Below are 10,804 nucleotides of genomic sequence, written 5' to 3'. Positions count from 1 at the left end.
GTGTGTGTGTGTGTGTGTGTGTGTGTGTGTGTGTGTGTGTGTGTGTAAGCTTCAGGAGAGAAATAGTTTATTCCAAAAGCAAGGAACAACTGGTTGTTTAAAATCTGTTTTTAAAAGAAAGGAAAATTGCTAGAAAAGAAAGCACCTTAAACAGTAGTAAGGAACAAGGAGTTAGGTTGTGAGACGAAATAATTTGAATTTTTCCATTTTTCAACCAGATAGTATCACTTAGACCTTTAAATATCTTTTCAGGAATATAGTACTCATTAACCTAGTGAAGAAACCTAGCTATCTAGCAAACCTTCTTTTAACATCCGTTCTATGTGTGGGCATTTATTCTTAATAGGGTGTGCTTATCACCCTAGCTCATCATGGAGCTTACTCACTTGTCCACAAAAGTAACATGTGATAGAATATTTTCTCGAGTTACCATTTCTGTTTTATCGTTTGTTGTTGTTTGGTGGTGTCCAGCTCTTGGTGACCCCATTGACCATAGCATTCCAGGTCCTTCTGTCCTTTACTATCTCTTCGAGGTCTGTTCAATTTAGGACATCAGAGTTTGTTGTGTGTTGTTTTCATGACACCATCTATCCATCTCGCCCTCTGTTGTCCACTTTTACTTTTGCCTTTCAGTCTTTCCCAGCATTGGGGTCTTTTCCAGCAAGTCCCATCATCTTGTTATGTGGCCAGAGTATTTAAGCTTCAGCGTCAGTATTTGACCTTCCAGTGAATAGCCTGAATTAATTTAAGTATTGACTGATTTGATCTCCTTGCTGGCCAAAGGACTCTCAAAAGTCTTATGTTGCATTAGCCCAGAGGTAAATTATAGGAAATGTGACTTTCCAGAGAGTAAACAACTGGATGCAAAAAAGGAACTCTTGAGTACTTGAAAGAAAATTAAGAGAAATTCCAATTTTGTTATTTTGTCATCATCCCAAGAATTTCCTGACTACATGTGCCTGAGAAGGAATTACTTCAGAAGGGCACTTGATGTGTATTTCAGCAGAGGGCACCTATCCACCTCCCTGACCTCCCAAAGATGTGTGAAGAACTGATACATTTAGGGTATGTTTGGCTTGCTGTCTGCTACATCAGTCAGAGAGATATGGAGACTAGAGTGTCACCTTTAATACGTTTGACCCCCAGCACAAGAGTGGGATTGTTCAAGAAAAGGGTCTGAATGTGTTTTGCCGATTGGGGGCTATGTACAGGTGGACCAGTTTGTCCTGACGAGACTTCCCTGCAAGCTGACTTGTTGGACTGTTTACATCGTGTTAGCTTGGGTTCAAAGGCTAGAATTGTCCTATTTTCCCAAATTCTGAAAGCTTTATCAAAATAATTCTCTCTGCTGTCTCCTGCTCTGTACTTGTTTCCTTACAAAAGCCATTTCCAGCTTTGATTAAGATATATAATATTTTCCTGTCATCCTGAAGTATATTTGAGAAATATGATGGTGGTTTGGAATTTGGGTTTACTCATGTACTTACTCCTTTTGTGAGTTAGAACTTCTTCACTGAGGTACTGCTGTGTAAAAATGTTATTCTGAATTGCTACTGGATTTATGAATTCCTAAAGTCTTGAAATAACACTTAATGAATTGCCTGGTTTTAGTCAAGGTAAGAATGCCTTGAATAGATGCAGAGTTCATAGGGCTATCTGCTGTAGATTAAGATCTGCCCCCTTATATTGAAAAACATGGCTATTTGATTGATGATCGAGGGAATGGCTTAATTTCTCTATTTCCAGAAAGCTTAATGTTCAGAAGTTTATTAAAAGGAATTGCTTTATAACACAATGAAGTATATCTGATCTCAGTTTGAAACTAAAAGTCAAAATGTATAGATAGGGGAGTTTAGCATTTATTAAGGATTAAACACTAACTTTAAGGTTAATAAAGGGTTAGATCTTTTTATTTATTTTAAATTGTTTATTATTGCAAAGTTATATCATTTGATCCTCACGACAATCCTTGGAGGTAGGTATTATTATTATCTTTGTTTTATGAATGAGAAAATGAGGCAGAGGTTAAGTGACTTGCCCAAGGTCACACAATTAGCTAGTTAGTGTCGGAGACAGGGCTTCAAATTCAGTTCTCTATCCATTGTGCCACTTAGTTAATATGTGTAATGTGTTGAACATGTAGTGGAAAGATTTAGAACTTGTTCATGAGTCTTGACGAGCACCAAAGAGCACCAAGACAGATCATTTCTCCCTTGACATTTGTTATTGCTTGTTCTGCATTCTCGAAGAGGACCAGGACATGGGGAAGTGATACCATGACTTAAAATTGAATTGGATTAAAGTGAGGCAGGGCTGTGCAAAGTCACCAGCCTCACTTTCTCTTCTGGAGCCATCTGGGTTCATTGGCATGATGTAGATCAGGACTGGAGATTTATTCTCCATCAACAAACATTTTTTTCTTTTTTTCTTTCCTAGAAGCTATAGTGGTTTAGCTATTCTTTTCTTATGTGCTCTTTTAAAGGGACGAATGGCTGGTGGCAAGGAACAGCAACATTTTTGAAAAGTCTTTGTGAAAATCTGTGCATAATTAATAAACAAATTTTTCGTATAATTTCACAAGATTATGAGAAATGTTCATGCAGAATTTGGTTAAACAATTTTACAAACAGGTGTGTGTGTGTGATACTTTGTTGTATGTGAAATATAACCCAATCTGGAGCCATTCCCTTTGGATCCTAAGACACTCCCAAACCTTGGGGATAATCTTTGATTTTTCTCCCTGTCTTTGTCTCTTGGTCAACAATCAAATTTTGTTTATCCTTCCTTTTATCTCTTCTTCATTCATAGTGTCACTCCCTCCTAGAGGGTTCAGGTGCTGCCTGATCATTTTAACCAATTCTCTATTGGCTGTTCTAACATTGCATGCTTTACCCCCTCCCTCTGCCCACCCCTCCACCTTATCCTTTGCTGTCTCAATTTAACCTACCACCTTCTGTCTCTTCAGTGGCTCACTGTTGGCTATGATATCAAACTTCCCAGGCTTTTGAAACCTTCAGTAATCTGTCCCTACACTTTCTTTGTACAAGAGAACATCCCTTTTAGTTCTCAACCCTCTGATTTATGTTTTCTGTAGTCAAGTTTGTCCTCGGCAAGCTTTTCCATCTCTGACTTTCTATAGTATCCGTCTTCTGTGCCCTCTAGTTCAGCAATATCTAATGTACTGGTTTGTATTGAGATTGAATTAAAATAAATCCCAAATCTTCCTTTAGATGGTAAAGTTCTCAAAAGCAAGGTCTGCATCTTTCTACTCCTTTTTAATACCTGTGTGTAATGTTTGTTCCCAGAATAGATAAGTCCATAAGTATTTGTGGGGGATTCATTGGCCCCATTAGGGTCATTGAAATAGTGGTTGGACTGTTTGCTTTCTTTGTGTTTATATGTTTTTTCCTCACCTTTTCACAGCCATCAAAGAGAAGTACACAGACTGGACGGATTTTCTTATACATGATTTAACTGGCTCTCGAACAGCACCCGCCAATTTACTGGAAGGTGTATGTATTATGTATTATGTTATTTTATAGTTTGTTTTTTTTTATTGGGGTGGTCATGTTTTACTTGTGCAGATACTCTAGCTTAGGACCCCAAAATATTAAATGTGTTATATTTGGCATAAACAATTTAGATCTTGTGCCTTCGTGCATTTCATTTGGAGTACACAGATAGATTTGCATGAATCTTGGCCATGTATCCTCATGGCAATGCAGAATCTTCGTCTACAGTAACCTGCGCATCAGTCACTACACTACTGTAGTAAAGATGAGGCTTACTGTCATATTCTGTAGGACCTCATGTTACAACTGAAATTAGACACATTCTAGTGCAGACTCTTGGATTAGTTTAATAAATGGTTCCATACTAAATATTTTATTTCAGAAGGATTACCCTGCGGTAAGATAGCTCAAGTGAAAATTAATAACTTAGTAAGCTTTCCATATGCAAACCAGAATGGAAATAGCTTACTCTGGTTTTTTTTTAAAGGATTAAGGCTAATATTAGACTTTTGGTATTAAACTATAGGTTGTGCTGAAGAAAATAATATTATAGCTGACAATCATGAGAGTGGATTTGGAAACATTATTTTGCTTTGATAGACTGTTGTGACAAGACATATTTGTATATTTACTATGTAAAATGAAAATAACAAAATTATTGTACTGAGGTATAAACCATTATTGGATTGAAAAATGAACTGCCAAATGTATATCATCTGGTTTTGCAGAATCTATCGTTTAATAATCCTCTAAAAAAAAAAAGGTGAAGTGTTTTGGTTGGGTGCCTTTTGTACAAGAATACTAAAAATTGAAGATGCAAACTCTTTAGGTTTAAAAAAGGTGATATAGTGTGTGGAGTTTTGTCCTTAAGATATTTCTCCCTTTCACACACACACACACACACACACACGTACATATGTGTATGTATTAATAAAATACATATATACATCTGTCCTCTACTAGCAAATGGCCATCAGTAAGTGACTTAATCATTTTGACATTTCTTTAAAAAAAAACACCCTGGAAAGCTCCAATTTTCTATTTAATTGATGACTATTGTCTTATTTGATATGATTAGAAAATCAAAATGTGTTAAAGATAGATAGCTTACACTACTCTTTTCCCTGCAAGGGTAATTATTTAAATACCTTTTAATGTGGTAACAATTCTTAATGAGGATTTCAGCTGTTGTAGGTTAAATAAACCAACTATCGGGTCAGTTTCAGAAAAGAAATAACTACACAGTCATGGTCTACAAATTAGTTAATTACTGATGGATATTAACCATGACAGAGACATATCTATGATATGAGAGAATACTAGGCTTCTAAAATGGTGCTGATCCTTAAAGGAATATTTTTTGAAGAATTGGGACCATGTCATTTTAACAGCCTCTATTATAACCATCTGCTGAGAGAGTAGTAGCCTTTTCTTTGTTAATGGATACGTGTTTTATGCTCCAGCCTTATTCTACCTCTTAAAATTAAAATTATCCTAAAGACATCTTTACCCAGATGGGGAAAGGGAGGTGGGGTGGTGATGGTGGTGTTTTGTTTGGTAAGAAATAAGTGCAAACTGTTATTTTCTGTTTACATGTGATTTTGTTGTTAGAATATAAAAATTGGCAAAATTGTGTGTGTGTGTGTGTGTGTGTGTGTGTGTGTGTGTAAAAGAAGGGAAGTGTGGGGGTTGGCTATGGAGAGGATGGGGTGGGGGGAAGGGAAACACCAGACTGTTTGATGATAGCTTGGATGGTAGTGTGAAAAAATATAATCTTCTGCTGTCATCTGTTTCCATGAGAAATCTCAAAATGAAGTTTAAAATAAGGAGTTTTGCTTCTGTTTAAACAGCCTCTGCGAGGGAAAAACCCTGTAGACCTCATTACAGTTGATTCCTTAATAGAACTTCAGGATTCTCAGAACCCCTTTCAGTACTGGATAGTTAGTGTGATTGAAAATGTTGGAGGAAGATTACGCCTTCGCTATGTGGGATTGGAGGAGACTGAATCCTATGACCAGTGGTTGTTTTACTTGGATTACAGACTTCGACCAGTCGGTTGGTGTCAAGAGAGTAAATACAGAATGGATCCACCTTCAGGTAAAGGTTAAAGCATGTAATAATGTTTTAATGTGAAAGTGTCTTCCAAAAGATTTTTCCCTCCTTGGAGTTAAATGAGTGAGTGTCCAGGTTCATTTTTTGGATCCTGGGAAATAAATTGATTAATGAAAAGTTTAAGACTTGACAAGGCCTTTGCCATCTATAACCATAAAAACCTTATTTCACATTCTTCTCAAATCTGTCTTGATTAAACAAGAAAAAACTGAGACTCAGAAAGGAGCCATTTTGAAAACAGGGTTTATAGTATCTACTGAATGATGTGCATGTAGCATAAATTTCCTAGCTTCTTTGTATTCTGAACACAGATTGCTGAAGGTTAAATATGCATTTTTAAATAGCTACTAAATACTATAATTTTAGAACTCAGTAAATACTATGTGATAAAGAGGGGCAAAAAACCACCCTCCTAAACCATTTATTAAACATATACTGTGTGTACAGTTCTTTCTAGCCACCCAGATATTGGAATTTACAGTCTTAACAGGAGATGAGAGATGGCAAATTGGTACAGTCAAAAGATCTGTGGCCAAATCCTGCCTAAATACTTATTACTTGTGTGACTTGGCAAATCGCTGCAAAATGAGGGGTTTCAACTGGATGATGGTCTTTGAGAATCCTTCCAAGCTCAAGGTTTAGGATTCTCTCAGAAGTTGCAACATCGTAGGAAATGAGATTGGCGATCTGTTTTGAAGAGAGTCAGAATAAGCCATTGAACAGTGTAGGAACATTGGAGCTTTTAGAGTTCTCTCCAATATTCCAGGAATTGTTATTTTGATGTCATTTTTTAAAATCAGTTATTACACAACCTATATTCAAACAGGTGCATAACGTGTGTATGAGAAGCACATTTATTATTGACTGACAGTATTATTCTTGGCAGTGAGACATTTTGCAGTGTCCCATTTAATGTCTCATAGCTTATGGACCTTATCAACATTTGGATGTGAAACTTTCAGTAAGAAATAAATGGAGTTATTGAATTAGAGATACAAGAGAAAATGTTCTTTCCTTTGGAAAAGCCTTCTTTGGAAAGAAACTCAACTTCTTGGGTTATTAATGACACCAGAGCGTTTTCCTTGGGTATTAGTTTCTTAAGAGAGGCAGCCTAGCAGTTAGATGATGTTGGCTTCAGAGTCAGAAAGAGCTGATTTCAATTCCTGCTTGACATCTATTGTTTGTGACCATGGGTAAATCACTTAACTTCCTAGTTCTGTAGGTAGCTCTCTAGGACTCTAAGTACCAGAACAGTTGTTGATCTGCATTAGTGGAGAATTTTTTTTTAACCTGGAGAAGTCACAGGGTCAGGCTTCTCCTTCAAGAGCTCCTCACATACTCCCTCCCCCAATTAAAATTATAAAAGGAATTAGCTATTTATACAGCTTTGATCATATAATACAAATCCAAATTTTTTTTTCTGTAGCTGTTCCCAAGGGCTTTTAATTGGAAAATATTTTCTTCCTAGTTGTCTTCCCCTAAGCATTTGTATTCCTTTTAAAATTTGTGAGAGATTATAGAGACGTTAGATGGTATTTCATTATTATTGTCTTTGGCAACATTTTGAAAAGCAGCCAGGAAATCTATTTATAATCTGGGTAATTTTGGAGTATAATAACAATCCATTTCCATAGGCAAAGAGACAAAGGGCACGTCAGTATTATGAGGAAGTATCTAAGATTGGACCCCATGGAAAAGCCATAGCTTAGCAGAGAAAATTGTACTTTGTGGCTGTGTAAATATCATTCAGGCTATAATTACCTTATAAAATTTTGGAGGAAATTCTTTTGCCATTTCAAAAACTGATTACCAAACAAAGAATTATGAGTTACTTGTTAAAATGTTTTGGGATTTTCCTAAAACTCTGAAATTATAAAATCACCTTCAGGTAGAAGGGATAGAAAGTGTTATCATGAGATATTTGTCTAGGAAATCTGTTGCCTTTAGCAGCGAATGCCTTTTTTAATCTTAAAAAATATCTCATTCATTTTCTAAGACGAATAAATGTAGTCCTTTTTTTTTCCTTCTGGAGAGCTCATGGCAGTTCTTAAAGATATGAGAAAAGCTGGTCATCATCTGAAAGTTTTCTTTCAACATTTTAATAGGAAGAGAGGGTGGGATGGGAGGAAGAGAGGAAATGGAAACGCAGTCTCAGCGCCTTTCAGTTCTCCAAATATAGTAATTACAAGATTAAAACTTGACTGTAATCTTATTAAGGCTATCAGCACTCATATGAGTTAGGAGGAAAGATATTATACTTGAATGAAAAATGGGAAAATCAAGGAATCAGGTTGTTCCAAGCATTTAAAAAAATTATTTTAAAGACAGGAACAAATGCAGTATTTACATTATATTCTCATTTCCCTTAATGCCAGAGAGGGTGAATTACAGTTACAGGTTCCCTTCAGGTAGCAAGGATATTGTATCTGACCCCAGCTACCATTGAACAATAGATGAATGTTGTCTTGTCTGAGCTCCCACTGGCTGATTGCAGGCAGGTAGGGAGATGTGATGAAGATAGCCTGTGGCTGGCCATCCTGCTACCTTCTATCCACAGAATTAACTATCTTTCCTCTCTTTGTAATTTAGTTAGTTTTTTTTTTTTTAGTTTTGTCTGACTCTCTGTGACTCCATTTGGAGTGTTCTTAGTAGATATACTGGAGTGGCTTGTCTTTTCCTTCTGCAGCTCCTTTTACAAATAAGGAAACTGAGGCACACAATGTTAAGTGAGTTGCCCAGGGTCGCACAGTTAGTAACTCTCTGAAGCCACACTTGGACTCAGGAAAATGAGTCTTCCTGACCCCAGGCAGGTGCTCTGTCCTCTGCATCACATTTTGTGCCCCTAGGGCTGTACAATAGGTGCTTAATAAATGTTCCTGATTGCTTGTAGCTTTGGGATGAACTACATTCATTCATATGTCTTTATTGTGTTCCCTGTTGAATAGAATTAGTCACCACTTTTTTGGTGACTTTGGTCTCACTAAATTTTTTATTGTGAGGGTGGTTGGGGCTAAACATTCTATTGTCATTTTATTCCCCCTTCTTCAGTTTTGTGCCTGAAATTCTTCCTCAGCATTTTTGGTCCTCATCTGCACAGTAGGGACATGAGGTTGCTTGATAGAATGTTACAAAGGTTGAGCCTTTTCTGCTCCCAAATAATCAGATTTAAGACAATAAGGCATGGAGGTGGATACTCGCCTTACTAGAGTCATTAAGATAGATTCTGGGGCCGGCTAGGTGGTGCAGTGAGAGCACCAGCCCTGGAGTCAGGAGGTCCTGAGTTCAAATGTGACCTCAGACACTTAATGCGTACTAGCTGTGTGACCTTGGGCAAGTCACTTAACCCCAATTGCTCTGCCTTCCCCCCCACCCCTAAAAAAAATAAAGATAGACTCTGGAGGGACAGTCATCTTGATGTTCCTGATCTAGCATTCTGGGTTTTTTTTTTTTATGTGTATTCTTTTTTTTTTTTCTGTTATCTCTAGAATGAGGGTTCCACCAGAACAATATGATGTCAAATACTGTCCTCTACCAACCAGCCTTCAAGTTAAACTCCCTCTTTTTAATAAAGGAATTTAGTACCATGCATTCTTCCTCATCGCTCTTACCCTCCTCTTTGGGAAATGTAGTGCACATGGTTTCCCCTTCAACCTCTTTGCCACACCCAGCTTATTAACCCCTTTTGATCCTCTTACCTTTCTTTTCATTCCTTATAAGCTGCCCCTACAACTGATCATACTTTATGTAGATCACCTGTGAATGTGTTGCCTATTCTTGTTCATGTCATGACTTCCTATCCTTCTATCTTTCCCTTACTTTAATCTGTTTTTCATTCTCATGATTACTACTCTACTGACAACTGACCAAATAATAGTGCATTGAGATGTCGCTCTTCAATCCCTTGACCACTCTTGCTTGGCACCAGTTAATTCCTGCCAGTCCTCCAACCCATCATCTTTCTTTTCTGTTCTGGTACTGCTGAGGGCCACTAGAAATCAGATAATCTGGCCAACTGAGTCTACTGAAGACTCATGCTATCTAGTGGACCCTGATTGCTACATATTGATCCCTTTTTTTTTTTCTTTTTCATTGATACTCTGTCATCTTCTCCTCTCAAGCCATCTAAGCTGATCCAGACACGACCTCCCTTTCTTATCCTTTTTTTTTTTCACTTTCCTCAGTACCCAGCAGACAAATCTACATTCCTGCCTTATTGAAATTCTTAAATCGATCTTACCACCCATATGCCTTCTGTTTCTCATCCCTTTTGTTGGAAAACTCCTGAAAAGGAGAGTCTACATTTCCTGTCCCTTCTGTCCATTCTCATCTCGCCCTCTTAAATTGAGATTCTGACCCTGCCACTCTACTGGAATCGGAACTTTCTTTGATATCTTGATTCCTAAGTGCAATGACTTCTCATTCTCCATTCTCCTTGACTCTTCAGCTTTTGACACTGTTGTTCATCAGTGGTTCTCAGATTGTCTTCCCTCCCTTGGCTTATGTGGCTTAGAGGCAGCAAGGTGGCCCAGAGGAGAGAGCACTGGCCCTGGAGCCAGGAAGAACCAAGGTCAAATGTGACCTGAAACACTAACTTTGCGTTAGTTAACACATTTATATGTGCCAGCCATTGTGCTAATATAGGGATTCTTCACCTTCTCTGGGCAAGTCACTTAACTTCTGCCTGACTCGGTTTCTCCATATGTAAAAATGGAGATGATTATAGCACCTACCTCCCAGGGTTGTTGTGAGGATAAAAAGATGATCTTTGTAAAGTGCTTTACAAAGCGCTATATAAATATTAGCTATTTTAAAAATTATTTCTGTGATTCTATTCTAAACTGGTTTTCTTACATGTCTGACCTTTCCAGTCTCTTCTGCTATTTCATTATACATCTCCTTCTGTCTGAGCATAATTTTTCCCTCTGACCTTGGTCCTCTCCTCTTTCTATACTCTCTCCCACTATGTTTTTGTCATCTGCTATGGTCTCAGTGTTAATTTCTATGCAGATTCCTCCAAATTGAACTACTTAACCCTATATCTCTTTCACGCTCCAGTCCTACCCCACCCCAGTTGCCTAATGGATATCTCCATCTGGATATTTCCCTGGCACCTCAAAGTCAACAGGCCCTAACTGTAACACACCATCTCTTCCTCCTCCTTTCCCTTATCTCTGTTCCGT

The 10,804-nt window shown here is 37.6% G+C and overlaps 1 protein-coding gene across 4 annotated transcripts in view; it reads left to right on the top strand.

Moving 5' to 3' along the window:
- Positions 1-10,804, top strand: part of LOC138176135 (scm-like with four MBT domains protein 2) — a 311,257-nt gene that overhangs the window by 160,374 nt on the left and 140,079 nt on the right. For 3 of the 4 annotated variants that reach the window (XM_069106903.1, XM_069106904.1, XM_069106905.1), the window contains exons 5-6: positions 3,424-3,512; positions 5,363-5,609. In XM_069106903.1, coding sequence (XP_068963004.1) covers positions 3,424-3,512; positions 5,363-5,609 — 336 coding nt within the window. Of the gene's footprint in view, positions 1-3,422; positions 3,513-5,362; positions 5,610-10,804 lie in introns of those variants that run through there. The other variant, XM_069106906.1, reaches the window with a different exon arrangement.

Source organism: Petaurus breviceps, unplaced genomic scaffold (genome assembly GCF_028583685.1).
Source record: "Petaurus breviceps papuanus isolate PSGF00001 unplaced genomic scaffold, PetGlider_PUasm1.0 81, whole genome shotgun sequence".
Lineage (NCBI taxonomy): Eukaryota > Metazoa > Chordata > Mammalia > Diprotodontia > Petauridae > Petaurus > Petaurus breviceps.
Note: the sequence above shows the minus strand (reverse complement) of the source record. Positions and strands in the feature narration are given on the sequence as shown.